Source organism: Ursus americanus, chromosome 12 (genome assembly GCF_024610735.1).
Source record: "Ursus americanus isolate L20-20 chromosome 12, mUrsAme1.1.p, whole genome shotgun sequence".
Classification (NCBI taxonomy): Eukaryota; Metazoa; Chordata; class Mammalia; order Carnivora; family Ursidae; genus Ursus; species Ursus americanus.
The window spans coordinates 42,737,898-42,753,554 of NC_142138.1; the positions used below are offsets into that span (position 1 = coordinate 42,737,898).

The 15,657-nt window shown below is 33.8% G+C and overlaps 1 protein-coding gene across 14 annotated transcripts in view; it reads right to left on the minus strand.

The window, feature by feature from the left end:
• The window catches only part of ZNF644 (zinc finger protein 644), a 99,861-nt gene that overhangs the window by 16,365 nt on the left and 67,839 nt on the right, over positions 1 to 15,657 (minus strand). For 13 of the 14 annotated variants that reach the window (XM_087866097.1, XM_045801809.2, XM_045801807.2 and 10 more), the window contains 2 exons: positions 2,289 to 5,326; positions 1,506 to 2,111 (listed from right to left, as the gene is read on the minus strand). In XM_087866097.1, the coding sequence (XP_087722223.1) occupies positions 1,506 to 2,111; positions 2,289 to 5,295 (3,613 nt within the window). In that variant the 5' untranslated portion in view covers positions 5,296 to 5,326. Of the gene's footprint in view, positions 1 to 1,505; positions 2,112 to 2,288; positions 5,327 to 8,977; positions 15,461 to 15,657 lie in introns of those variants that run through there. The other variant, XM_087866098.1, reaches the window with a different exon arrangement.

The following is a 15,657-nucleotide window of genomic DNA, read 5'->3' on the forward strand; positions in this document are numbered from 1 at the left end:
CCCACAAAACCGTAAAAGTCTCAATACTAAATTAGGCTTTCTGATGAAGGCTGGGAGAAAGGTGGTAAAACACACCATTGAGCAGCTGTTAGACACAACATTTTATTTAGGGCATTTTATGTTCATTACTCTGAATGCGCAATCAATAATGAAAGTTAATTATTTGAAGTTTTTTGCTAAAATCTTTGTGCTAAATAAATGATCAACAAGCTAACATCTTAGTCATCACAGGAAAGAAAACACGATGGAACAATAAGAAACTCCTAACTTCCAAAAGACAATCCTCACTCCCCCAACTCCTTTCAGTTGGTCTCTTCAACTATGAAAATCAGCCACAAATACACTTTCCATCTCTCAAGTGTACTATACCTTAGTCAACACAGCTAACACACCTTTCTTATTACATTTTATCCTTCTCAAAAAGGTTGAAGATTTGACTTTGAAAGACTCTCTTAATACAAACAAAAGAACCCTATTAACCAGAAACCCATCAAGATAGTTTTTCAGACCATTTACAACACAAGGTAATCTTTCCTTAAGTCAGAACTGCATACAAATATCTCTGCTTTCCCAATGTCGACCAAAGTAAACAAATCAACATTACCGTAATTTCATTCATTATTAATCCACTGACCAGTTACTTTTACCTTAGACACATTCAACTCGGAGCTAAATTATGAGACCATCTAAGTTCATCTTCAACATTCTTAACCACCAAAAGAAACCTATGAAGACACTTAAAATTTCTAGTGTAAAAGTATAAGCCAGACTTAGCAATAACAAATATAGTTTGGCTATTTTATGTGCTATATCATTTGCTGGCACACACAAACTATTCTTTTGAAAAGGAAAAACTATTGGTGCAGAAGCACTAACCTAAACCATCTGTTCTGTTCCTTTAGACCACCATTATAAAATCTAAAACCCCAAACAAAGGTTTTATACTCACAACAGTTCTCCAAAACCAAACTATCCCACAATACAATGAGGAATTGGAGAGGGAGAAGTTTCTTTGGGTTAATCACAACACACAACAGACACCAATCCATTCAGTTTAAAGAGTCTATTTTTTGTTTGTTTGTTTATTCGTTTGACCTAAGCAGAAGGAAAACCAACAGCTGTATCTTGAAAACATCACCTTGGAGCACTGGCAAATATAGGACAGGTACGCCATTTCAGTAATGCTACGCTTTTGAACAATGTCAACCTCCCATCCATAGGACCATCCCCCAGCCATAGCATATTTTATTTTTACAGATCAGCTTTTTGTTTGTTTTTTTTCTCACCTTACATTCTGACCAAGAAATGAGGCACAGAGAATTCAGTGTTGATGAGCATCTACTGATGATTTATATAGAAATGACAGTATAACCAATCTCTGCTCTGCAAAAAAAGCAGCTTAAGTAAAAAGATTCTAAGAAATTATTTTCTACAAATATTCCATACAGGTAAGCATAATTAAATTGTGTTTAAATTTTATACGACAGTCATAGACATCCTCTTACCTGAGTGCATAGTCAGATCCATCCTTTGTGGTTGATACATCAACGGACTGTCTTCACTTAATGGAAGAACACATTTCTGAACAAATCTCTTCCTTGCAGTTTGATTATGAATTTTTTGAGGAGAAATAGGAGAATTTCGTTCTTCTCCCATCCTTTTATTTTTAAGCAGTTCTATCAGTGTAAGAGACTGATTCTTTTTTCCACTGGGCAGTTCTGGTTTTGTTTCATCATATTCATTTAAGAAACTCAGCCCTTCTTCTTCTGATGCAGACACTGATAAAGCTTCGGTCTTTAGGCCATTACGGTATGCTTCAAGAGGTATAACATTTTGAGATAGAAAGTCATCACTTGATGCAAGTTTTTGAGCTACAAATGGTCTGGGAATAATACGACGACTGTTCAATGCTTTCAAGATTTTTTCATATTTTTCTTCATTTTGCATCATCTCATTTAAAACACAGATTGGAGATTTGTGAGCATCCCATTTGGTCTTTCCAAGTCTTTTCAGATGGCCTCTAACATGATTCGATAATCCAATTTTAGTATCAAACCAACCACCACAGAGCTGACAAGTGTGTTCAGAAGTGGTTTCAGACTTCTCTATAGCTAAAAAAAATTTTTTAAGAGTAACATCAGAATTTTTTATAAAGTGATCTTAAAGCCAATTAACGCTGAAATACAAAATCATGTGTTTCTAATAAAGACCAAATTTGAGCAAAACCTTTGAATCCTTTGAGTTTGAATAGAGACATATTAACCCAAATTATCTACACGGAAACTTACCTTTTCTAACTCGCTTAACAGGTGTCCCTGTGCCAGTTCTTTTGAAATGTTGCATTTTGTCACTTGTGGCTATTTGTTCTGGTGATACAACATGACGGGCTTCATAGCTTAATCCAGCTCTGTGAAGATGTCCTCGGACATGATTTGACAACCCAACACCTGTTTCAAATGTTGCTGGGCAGTAAGGACATGATTTCTTCTCAAGAGATAAATCAGTCCAGTGAAAAACAGAACTATGCTTTGACAATGAAGTTTCTGCATTTTCTAAATGCTGAGGATCATGTATGTCATGCAAAAAGTTATTAGTTCCAGCATCTTCATAATATTCAAAATAAAAGCCATCGTTTTGATCATAACTGAGGGTAGCATTTTCTCCAGGCTCTTGACCTTCCACCTTGCTTTTAAACAGCGGAAATAAGTTTACATGTTCTTGATTAATATCATTATAGGTTTCATCTTCTATAGCCTGTGTAGTGTAGTCACCTAGCTCAACATTATCCCAGGAACTTTCATCTTCTGTTTCATAGCTATCTTTCTTTTCAGCGGAATTAAGCTTTTGTAAAACAACAACAGTCATTTTATGCAAGAAATCTGGATAGCTATCCAAGTCTTCTCCTCCAACAGAACTTTCCTTCTTAGATTCCTTAACTACTCTCTTTACAGCTACACGCCTGTGTTCTTTGAAGCTTTCTGGCCTTTTGGTGTCAGAGTTTTGAGGGTCTGAAATGAAACTATTGTTGTGGGAATTACTTGATGACGAAAACAGATGTAAAGAATTTAATGAACTGGCTGCTTCTTTTTTGAAATGTAGAGGATATGATTCACCTGATTTTTTGATCATCCTGTAGTTTTCATATTTGTGTCTATATAAATAGTTGCTATTTGCCTTGGCATTAGATTTTTCTTTTGCTGCTTGATGGAAATACTTAGGTTTTTGGTCAGTGCTGCTTTTAATCATAACAGTCTTGTGAGAATTGTTTTGATTGCACACATTTACACCTGACTGGGCAATGCTTTTCCGAGCTTTTTGTATTCTGTGTGGCCGCTTATGGAATTTAGAAAAATTACTTGATTGTGAAGATGATCCAAATGTTCGCTTTACATCTTGTTTTAAAGCAGAGTTCTTTGGAAATGTGGTTGACTGCTGTTTAATTAATGGTTTAGTGCTATCAATATCTATAGGTTCTTCGAGAATGTCACTTTTTCTTTTATCAAGTCCAAGAGGACTACCAAATGAATCGATGCATGATGATGAATGCAAGTACTCCATGTGTTTTTTTAAAATACTTCTGGCTGAAGTAGTAAAAGGACACATCTTACATATGTAGGTGGCTGATTTTTTGGATGATCCTATAACAGAATCTTTCATGAAAGTCTTTTTTTGCGTTTTTCTCTGGGCTACATCAGAACTGACGATAGGGCATTTTACCACTGCTCCATGGGCAATGCCTCGATGGCATTCTAATTCATTTTCTGTCACTGCCATGAAGTTACACTCCTCACAACAGTAGTACCTTTTATCTTTTTCATGGGTTTTAGCGTGTTGCACAAATGTTTTAGGGCAATTGGTACCAAACACACACTGAGGGCACTGCAATCGTGCACTTCTTCCTTCATCCTGAAGTTCTTTCAATTCACGAATTTCCTCCATCAACTTCTGTCTTCTTTCTTGGTGAATAATCATATGCTTTAGAAGTGAGTTACGATCTCGAAATGTCCGTCCACATTCTCTACAAGCATATGGCCTTGGGACATTAAGATGGCGAAAGTGGCTATTCCCATCTAAATGATACATCATATGCCTGTGGAGGTGCTTTTTCTCCCTAAAATTCACATTGCACTTTGTACAGGGGTAGAATGATGGTTCTTCGGTGCTGAAAGTAGCAGGTGACTCGGAATCACTTTCTTCACATTTCTTTTTTAAGGTATTTGAAAGAAAAGTGCTAGTATGAACGGGTGAGCTGTCTTCTCCACACTTATCTGGGTTATAAATTAGATGCTGAAAAGCATCCACAGATTCCAAGTCTTCATCAGTTGATTCAGGCTTCACTTTTGATAATGCATATTTCTGTGAGTCTATTGCTTGTAGTTCTTCATTCTGTTCCAGAAAGTCTACCTCTAGCATTTTTGACTTATTGGGTATACAATTAGAATCACTAAAGCAATCTTCAGTATAACGAGTAATCTTGCTTACATCCATTTTTCGCTTTCTCTTTTTCTCTAGACCTACTTTAGAGTGAACTGGGGCTTTATCCACTGTGTCTTCATTAGTCATAAGAAACTGAATGAACTCTTTTTGGGGATCCCAGTTTGTATCATTTTCTGACCTAAATTCATCTGTACCTGAGGAAATTCCTGTCAATGTATCAACACAATCATCTTTTACCAATAAATCATCACTATCCTCTCCCACCTCTACTTGATTTATTAAAGTGCTATCTGACTTTATACTACTCCCTACTGAATTCTGAATGTCACAACCAACAGAAGCAGAGGTAGGTAGTTTTTTAATGGAATGGGTTGGATTTTTAGCATGTGCTACATCTGATAATAAAAATAAAACTTGATGTTGACTTGCTTTCTGCGGTGTAGATAGTTGAAGATCAGGTGCCACCTTCAAAGTTGAACAAGATTCTGTTGTTGGCTGATCCACAGGTTGTCCAGTGGTTAATGAAACACTGCCTTTATTCATACTGGAAGTCTTAGCTAAGGAGGAGTGTAAAACTGGTCCATTAACAGCAGCTCCTTTAGGCAAGATGAAGTTTTCACTAGAAACAGTAGGAGCACCAGCATGTATAAATAGAGTAGACTGGCCTCCACTTAAGGCTTTTTCAGATTTGTCCTTTGACAGTTCTTCAGGCAGAGTGACCGTATTATTTTTCTGAAATGATGTTTGACAATCTTTTGGTTTATGAACTCCACTCTCTTTGTCTGAGATAAAACTGTTGTTATCTAGGAGTTCTTCTTTAGCACCAGTAATATCGGTGTTTATCTTCAAATCATCCATATTGTTGGCAAGCCCATTTAACACATTTAGTCTAGAAAATGGAAGAAAAAAAATTTAGATTTGCATGAAAGAAAAAATTCTATTAGAATGTATGGAGAGTTCAAAGCACACATTTTTGTTAGTGTAACTCCACTGTTTATACCAAGATCCTAATAATTTTCCAAGAAGGAAGAAACACTTTAAAAAATGTGAAAGACTTTAAAAGTATCTCGAAGGTTAATTTTTTTCTTTGTGCTAAGCAACAACAACTCCATATTGCATATCTACAAAACATCTAGGGAACAGCAACATTAGAAATGGCCACATTACACTGGGAATTGCCCGTCTCCTTGGAAGAATGTAAGCTCTTTGAGGGCAGGTACTGTACCTTGTCACTCTCTTATCTCTAGAACCTAACACAGTGCTTGGCATAGGTACTTAGGCAGTATTTGGTGAAGAAAGCACTAACATGTTGAATGAATAAAAACACAAGTGCAAAATCAAAGCCCAAGTATGTAAGAGGAAAAACAGTTTTTTTCTTATGAAACGTAGACACCCCATTCAAATAATGCAAATTCCATCATGGTTCTGACTTCTTGACTCAGCAGTTACAGCAAAGCCTTCAATACATTCAATAGTCCTCAAGTACAATTTAAAGAATCTGGTATTTGGCAACCCTAAGTATGAACTATCTGAAGTGCTGGCATAAAGTTCCATATTTCTTTTCCTTTTGTACATGGTAGCAAGTACAGTTTATTCATTCTCCAAATATTTACTGAGCCCTTACCATGTGCCAGGCACTGCTTTATTAGGAATACCAGCAGTAAACAAGATAGACTAGGTTCCTGCTCTCTACTAAAGAATAAAGTCTTCCATTTTTCCTTCATAGTATTTTTAATTTGTATAACAAGTAATGCTATTTTAGGACAGGAAGAACTTAATCTGATATTTAGAAATTAGAACATTTTCAATACAGTTCATTATTTCTAATATCTTTTATGGTACCAAATACATGCTCTGTGAAACATTTAGTTAAAGAATAAAAGAACTGTTTCTAATTACTTTATTTCACAATTTAGAACAAGCACTTGTAAGTATGAGCTTATTCTTTCCACAAGATGTGTTCTTTAATACAACAAATATTACAAATAAATACTACAAATATCTGTCTTTGGCATTATTATTTACACCAACAATTTTTCTGCCTCTTGTAGGCCTCAGAATTGTTTTGAGATTGACAAACTTCCACAGTAATAAAAATAGACATCCAATAAGATCATATTCAATGATATCACCCCAAAATGGTGCTAATGCAGCACCCAGCAGGAGTCTCTACATCACATACACAGAAGTTAAAAATGGGCAGCACATAAACATGTGTTAGGGAAGAGTGTGCAAATGTCAATGAAAAGAAAAGCAAACCTTGATGCTATACTATTCCCCATTCCTGACATTTCTCATTAAATTACATAGAAAAAGTAAAATGTCCAAATAGGAACAATCTCATAAATCTGAAATGGACAATAGAATTTTTAAAAAAACTAGCCTGAAAGACACTTACTTTGTGTTCCTATTTATTATAATCACAGAGGTAGACAAATATATGCTCAGTCAATTTGAAAGCCTATATTAGCTTTTCTCAACAGGAAGCAATGTTGCTAACGAAGTGGTAAATTCAGTGTTAATGAGTGGCTTCACTGTTACCACCTCAGAGGTAAAACCTTCTATGTTCCATGTTCCACCCATCTGTTCTGGTGTTAGAGGTTCAGAGATGGAACAGACGCTTCCCATTTAAAGCAACTTCATTGGTACCCCCTGAACAGCAGGGTGACAAACTATGAGAATATCATGTCTGCTTGGAGACTGCATTCTCATTACCAGAATGGCTTTATATGAGCCTTCCAAAAGTTCACATTCTAAAGATACCAAACTGTTTTGCTCAAAAACACATAAAGAATATATGTATATGACTTATCTTCTATGTAAATGACATACCTTCTATCTATAAAACACATCTAGCTGAAGGAAAAACACAAAATCAAATTAAACATTGTTAATATAAAATGAAGTCTTTAACAAAGTTTTCCTTCACACCTAAGGAAATATACCTTACTTGCCCTCAAATTAATGATTAACTCTACTCAAAAATAGAGGTTATTCCTTTTTAGAATATTTATTAGCACATTAATATTAAAAATGTACTCCATAAGCTAGTGTTTTAGCAACAATAAAATTTTTTTTCCTAGTTTAATTTTCAGAGTATATCTTAACAAAAAAATGTTAAAAATACATTTTTTTTTTCTTAACAGTATTCAAAACTGATAGCTGTTACACTGAGATACAATGCAGAACAATGAACCTTCAAAATTGGTTGCAGTGAATAGTGGATCTAAAACTTTAACATCAAAATTATTCCCCTACATTCATGGATGGTTATGTAGCATATAGGCAAGAAAGCATTTAACCCATAAGCTAATTTCACACTGTTTCAAATAGATTTTCCAACTATCTTTATGTAGTCAAATATATGTAACAGAGCCATCAACACCAGTTTATGTTAATATAACTAAGTAGGGGACATATTTGAAGGTAGACATTATTAAATTCAAAAAAGGGAAACTAAAAAATTAAAATAATAAAAAACTAATGCTATATTGCTTGGACTCCTTAAATTTCAGTGAATTTGCTATACCAATTAGGATATTTTAATAAAATGCTTAGATACTATTACTATGTCCTCCTCCATGTAATCATATAACCACAGAATTTTTCTTTTAAATGAATTTTAAAATGTTCTTTAAAAAAATTCACACACTTTATAAAAAGCTGCAAACAGAACTTTAAATCTACATAAAACATATTTCAGTTTCTTGAAAATCATAATGAGTTCTACAGCTATAACTGCCTGTAGTTATATACTGTGAGCATTAAAAAAAATAGTACAAAGGTCAGATCTGTCTTCAAGATGACAGATCATCACTTTAATGCCTCAAGCTAGACTTATTGTCTTAGAAATTTCAAACATCAGTATTTTTGCAAACTATCAGCACTTGCTATAACACCCTCACTACACTACATCTTGAGGTTACTACAGAAGAAATGAGGTGATAATTGCATATTAACATAATTATTCTGTAATCCCTCTGAGCAAGCTTCCTAGGTCACTCAGTAATTCAGATTAGATACAACCTTTCTGTCATCGAATCTGTGCTGTCCACTTTCTGTTCATGAATAATTTTTTTTTATAGAAAACTAGCTTAATTTCATTCTTTTATGTACATTATTAATTGTATTTATTGTGAGTAGGTTAATATTTTGTGGGCGCTTATTACATAATACCAACCTTTGTCATGTAGTATAATTTCATACAAAAATATAATACAATTTGCCCTCATTCCACATTAGCTCATTAATAGCTATATTACACAGCTATAAATAAATTATAATGTTGCCCACTAGCTGAGTTACAGTTAATATCTGTCAGATTTTCACAAACCCCATGTTCATTTAAATTATCCTTGAGAACACATGACAACTTCTGTTAGTAATATATGAGACTGGGTCAAGAAGAGAAAAACATTCACAACTGTCATTCTAATTGCAAAACAAATCTTAATTAACTGAAATACTACATCTACAATTACTGTGATATTTAAGTCTATATAAACTATACACAATGTACAAATATATACCCAAGACTCACCTAGTATATAAAGCAAGTGAAGACGGAGTATACTATATAACCATATCATTCAGGCAGTAACCTATTCTGGATATCATTGAGAGGAAATACTAAAAAAATACAGAAATTCATATGGGTATCCAGCATGCCACATGATGAAATAAAGAGAAAACTTAGTATGCTTACTTTAGCAATTAGCCAATACAGTTAACAATCTTCAAATGTTTGAAGGTGTGGCATATAAAAGAACATACGATCAATGTGTCTGAATTGTAATGATAGATTTCATCTCAAGATTAAATAAACTAAAAAGAGGAACCACTCAACATTGCAAAGGGCTGTCTTACACAACAGTGAACTGAATGGCTCAGCAGGTTGCACTACTGTCAGGAACACTGTAGAAGGTAATATGGTACTGGAGATTAGATAAGATGATTTCTAACATCTGTTCTGATATGTACTATATATGTTAAATTTTTGGTTATTACATTAGTAACATTTAACATTATTTGAAATAATGAGCTAAAAATGGAAGTGAAAATTATACTATTGGACTTTAAAATGACCCTGTAAATTCATAATTACTTGAAATAATTCTTTAGTTAAAATATAATATGTTGGTAAGCTGATTCTTGAACAATGATATGGCACTAAATGACTAACACACTGAGGCCACAGAACTATCTGCAATCATGAAAACTACATACGAAGAGGTTTTTCTCTAGTGGTAATACCGAAAAAAAAATGTTCAGTGAGTTTTCAAATAAATAGTTTTTTTGGTAATACTAAAAAAAAAATGGTCAATGAGTTTTCAAATAATGAACAGAAAAATAAAGCAAGAATACACTGGGCACATAATGCTTTCTTCCCAGCAGCATGCAGCACTGCCATTACAAACTAATGATCTTTATGTAATTTTACCACCTACCACCAAATTACACTGAACTTGTTGAATAGTTTTGTTCCTGATGCCATGAATTATCCTCATTATTTAATAGGAAAATGTTACAAATAGTAAGATACTAGATCATAAATACCTAATAACACAAAGTGATTCTTACTGCCAAGTATACTAAATACTTAACATAATCTGACACATCTCAAGAAGCAGGTAACTACAAGAAGGACAAAAGGTGGTAGGGAAGCTACAAAGGCCTAACTTTAGCAACCTGACAAAATTATACAATAATGAGAAGAGTAGTCGAAAAACAAACGGATATTCACTAATCAAAGGCTAATTTCCTAATGAAGAGCTTTGTAATTTTAAGAGGCCAGGCAATAAATTATAGTTGCAACCAAAGGAGAATGCTAAATCATATTCATCATGGAATGACAGCTTATCACATTGTTTATGCTTTCATAAAGTCAGAACAAGATAAGTGATCATCAGGGCACCTGGGTGGCTTAGTTAGTTAAGCATCTGACTTCAGCTCAGGTCATGATCTCAGGGTCCTGGGACCGAGCCTTGCGGTGGGCTCCCCAACTCAGCAGGTGGCCTGTTTCTCCCTCTGTGCTCCCCCTCGCCCCTCTCTCAAATAAATAAAAAATCTTAAAGAAAAAAAGGTAAATGATCATCATGGCTTTGATAGGGTAAATAATGTACATACGCACATGACTCCAACAAGAACAATTTACGTGGTTTAAAAAAAATGAGTGATAACCTCTTTATATGTTTTTCAAACAGAGCAAACTTTTGACCACAATTGTATAATTAACATGAATCATAAATATGTCAGTTTCACACTCCAGAGGTAGTGTGTCAACTCTGCCCTCCGCCAACAGAGTATTAACTGTCATTAATTGTTATTTTACTTTGGGTCTTCTAGTGTTCTCCAGTCTATGATGAGTTTGCTCTTTGTGCTTATTTTTGAGATATTTTATAAACATTAACCCATCGTGTCCAATAAATGCAAAAGAAATATAAGTGTTAAAGTCCTAGGAAGACCAAACATAATTATATTAGAAGTGAAAACAGAGATAATAAAAAACACCTAAAGTGGTAATATAAATATTATATATGCATATGGAATGAACTGCTTGAGAGATGAAAGAATTGTGAAGAACGGAGAGATGTCACCATTAAGAAATTACTGTGCCTATACATCTGACAATAATCAGCAAGAGAAAAGGAAATATGACAAAAGAGGTTTTTTTTTTTTTTAAAGATTTTATTTATTTATGTGACAGAGAGACAGCCAGCGAGAGAGGGAACATAGCAGGGGAGTGGAAGAGAAAGAAGCAGGCTCCCAGCGGAGAAGCCCAATGTGGGACTCGATCCCGGAACGCCAGGATCATGCCCTGAGCCGAAGGCAGACGCTTAACAACTGCGCTACCCAGGCGCCCCAAAAGAGGTTCTTAAGTACAAAATCAGCATCGGTGTTAGATGTCTATTTGCCTAATGGTTTTCAGGAAAGGCTAGGAACTTGTTTAAGAACTTAAAAGCTAATAATATTCAAAGTGCCGCAGATGAAACTTCTGCCCCAACCACGTCTTATTCCACAGGACCAAGGTCCATTACAGTATGCACATTGAAGTTAGTGACACTACTGCAAATGCAAACAACTGGGCTTTGAAGAAATTCCTTAAAACAGTGGCAGAGATAATCTGGCCTCAAAAGACTGCCTGAAACATAACAAATGTTCCCTTCTAATACTCAATAATTTTGCTCTTTCAAATTCGAAACCTCACATATTCAACTGTATGTACATTAAAAAAAAAAACTTTTGTAGATTTTATAGTTAAAGTAAAACTCTTATTATAAAAATTCCATTAATTCATTTAATAATCACATATTAGTCACATTTATGAAGTACAAAACTGTTTATGGTCTGAGAAGTAAACTTGAACACTATAAAGTCAAGAGAATAAATTCTTTCACTGAATTATAATTTAATTTTATTGAAAGGGGCTAAGATTGTAAAAAGAAAAATTCTGCAACTTGGTAATAATCTGTAATGAGTACTTAGCCTTTTTTCTGTATTATGTACTTTTAACTCAGGTAGGTAAATTCTAACTTATATACAGATGGGAAAGTTTGACACTCTCACTGAGAACTAGAAAAATGAAATACAACCAGAAGTTTTACTTTCTATAAAGTATTTTCATTAAATGTGAACTCTGTTACTGATACCATTTACTCAACTTACCTTTTTTCCTTTCTCTAAAATCAGCCACCCAAATACAATTATCTTCTAAGAAAAATATTCCAAAGTAATCATTATTCTATAATTATCTTCATTCAGGATGGTAAAAATTCAAATACAAGAAATCTGCTTTCCTTAAAACAAAATATGCAAGAAGATACACCTTTTTGCACCAATGTCTTTTAAAAAAAGAACATATTTTTGTGATGGCAAATCACAAACCAGCCATGACTTTTTTCTGATTTAACAAGTTTTCCTTATTACATGTTTGATTCGGGAGTTCATTTATAAAACCAAAGGCATTTATTTATTGTGAATATAAATCATTACAAAATTTCTCCAAAATGTTAAAGAAAACACTAATATTTAGAAAATGCAAGTACTTATTAATAATCAAATGTACATAGCTCTATTCAAACAAGTGTGATTTAAAAGAATTTCCTTCTAATTTATTCATACGAAGAGAGAAAGATGGCAAGGTCAAGAGTAGCAATTTTGAACCATAAGAAACTTACAGAACCCATGATTTCCAATTTATCCAAAATCCATAGCACCAAAATATCATGAATAGTATATTGTTTTATAAAAGGTGACTAAAGCATATTAAAATTGAGATTATTTCAGGGAAAATTTTAATTATTTTTAAGATTAATCAAATGGTATTGCTGGCAGTTTTTTTTTTTTTCTTACTGTATTGCTAACTAAGGAAGACTATATATAGGACACATATGTATAAAAAACTAGCAGTAAAAGGCAATAAATTATGTCCCCAGTGAGTAATATGGATTATACTCTCTATGGTTCAGAGGAAGTAGAAGGTCCTATAAAATACCACGGATAAAAAAAGCCTCAGAAAAATGAGGTTTTAGCTAAATTTTATATTGTACTGAGCCAAAAGAATCATTCTTCGGTGGCAGACATGCCTGAGTTTGAAAAATGGCTCCACAACTTCCACCCTGGGGCAAAGTTACTCCAACTTTTCTTAAATTTCAGTTGCTTCATCCATAAAGTATGAAACCTATAAGAGGACTGTGAGGATTAAATAAGACAATATAATACATGCAGCATAGGGCCTGGCATTTAGTAATTACTTATTAAATGTTAATTCCCTATGACCCTTGCCATTAACTTGTTTCATTTATGTTATGATGACACTGAATTTGTATACTGCTCCTACTGATGAAAGAGACCCTTATAAGCAGAAATTTATTCTAGGAGGAGAAACCTGGTACCTTAAAACCACTACTAAGGATAAATGGGCAGAAGCTCAGAAGAAACATCTTAGGAGTTGCTGGGGCTATAGGAATAACACTCTTGTAAGGATAAAGCAGGGCTTCAGTAAAAGAATATTCAATAAGCAATAAAGAGGGGAATTATGTGCTTGACCGAGTGCCCCAAGGAAAAAGGGCATGAAGTGGCCACTCAGGATTTAAGAGTTTCTGATTCCATAGGGTCGGTCTATCAGAACATGAATTTAATTTTTGTCTCTCATAAAATGCCAATGAAATGAAAGCAGATGAACCAGAACAGAGAGACATACCAAGGTGGATAAAACCGTCACCTAGAACAGTCATAGACGAGGACTACTGGAAAGAATGGAGATGGCAATTCCAAATAAAACAAACAAAAAAATTAAAAATGGGTTTTATACCAAAAAATATGAATCAGAAAAGCAACAGATTTTTCACTGTCGAGAGTGTTAAGTCAAAGGTGCAATAACATCAAAGTTTGGTGTTAAAATTATTTTATATAGAGACAGAATATATAATATTCAAGTGTCATGGCACAGGGTCTCTAAGTTCACCACTCACCTACCATCTCAGAAAAGTTTTTCCAAAAGGCGGAATGTGGGGGAGAGGTGTGTCCTGAAAATGGCTAAAATTATTGTGTTAAGTGTTTTTTTATTATTTCATACAAGTGACTGAAATATATAAATTTAAGTGTTTATCAAAATTATAAGGTCACTAGAAGAATAATAAGTAAATATACTTAAGATCCTCAAATTCTATAACCTACTGTGTTTTAAGAAAAGAAGTACAATATACTCTGAGCAAAGCGTGACAATTTTGAAATAAAAAATTACTACACAGCAACAATAATAACAACAAAACAACTCTCACTAGGTGAGGTGAAAAACAGAGTGAATATAGCTGATGAAATGAGGTACTCTTACAGAACAAAGACTTCTTAAAAAGGGAGTAAAAAAACCCCATAAAGTTAAATCCACAGATTATAGCAAGTAGGAATTACAGGGGGAAAAAAAAATCCAGGGGAATAAAGAAGAGGATACAATAGAAAAAATTCCAGAGCTCAAGAAATATAGAAGTCTTTAGATTAATAGAGCCCAATCAGTGCTCAGTGGCTAAAGAAAAAAACATGCCTCTTGACAAGTCCTGGGGAAATTTTGTAATTCTAAGAATAAAAGGTAGAATTCTACTCATTTCCAGAAAACAAAATAAAAATAAAAACTAGACTACCTAAAAAAAAAAAATACACAATTCTTCATCAGCAGTATCTCAGACTTTTGAGGAAAAATGATATTTTAAAATCAAATCTGTCTGAATAAATTATCTCATCTAAGTTTTCCACTCTCTCCCACTTCAGTTACCAATGTAATAATAGTCTGGTGTATCCTTCTACTCCTTTTTCTTATTCATACAAACATATGACATGTATGTGTTTTATGATTATCTTTATAGAAATAGGATTAGATAATATACATGCTATAATAAATAACCTTATATAGATAGCCATATAGTGTTATTTCAATGACACATTTTTCAAAGTTGCTTGTGTATTTTCGTTTAATACACATTTCCAAATCATTCCTCAAATTTCTAACAATATGCATATCTACCTTCAATGTGTAAGAATGCCTATTTTCCCACAGTATTACAATTTTTTGCCAGCATCATGGTGAAAAATGTGAAAATACTTTTCAACCCAGAATTCTATAACTAGCTAAAGTACCACTCAAGCATAACAACAAAATATAGACATTTTGGACAAGCAAGGATTCCAAAAGTTTATCATTCACTCATAGAGTAATTCTTCAGCACAGAGACAAGAATATACAAAAAGAAAGACATAAGAATCAATAAACAGGGGTGCCTGGGTGGCTCAGTCTGTTAAGTGACTGCCTCTGGCTGAGGTCATGATCCCAGGGTCCTGGGATCAAGCCCCGCTTCTGGCTCCCTACCCTGTGGGGAGCCTGCTTCCTCCTCTCCCTCTGCCGGCTGCTCCCTCTGCTTGTGCTCTCTCTGTCAAATAAATAAAATCTTAAAAAAAAGCATCAGTAAACATTAGTAAGCAATTAAACCACTGAAAAAGGCAACTAAACGTATTAACAATTGATAATTGTTAAAAAAGGATTATTATATTATTATATACCATTATATGGTATGTAATAATATGGAAACTAAAAGCCCAAAAGATTTCAACATGGGAAGTTAGACTAGTGGACACTGATTCAAAGAAAATCTCTTAAAAAATGTATTAAAATGTTAAGGATGACCAAATAAAATAGAGAAATAACATATAAATTTCAAACCTATAGAA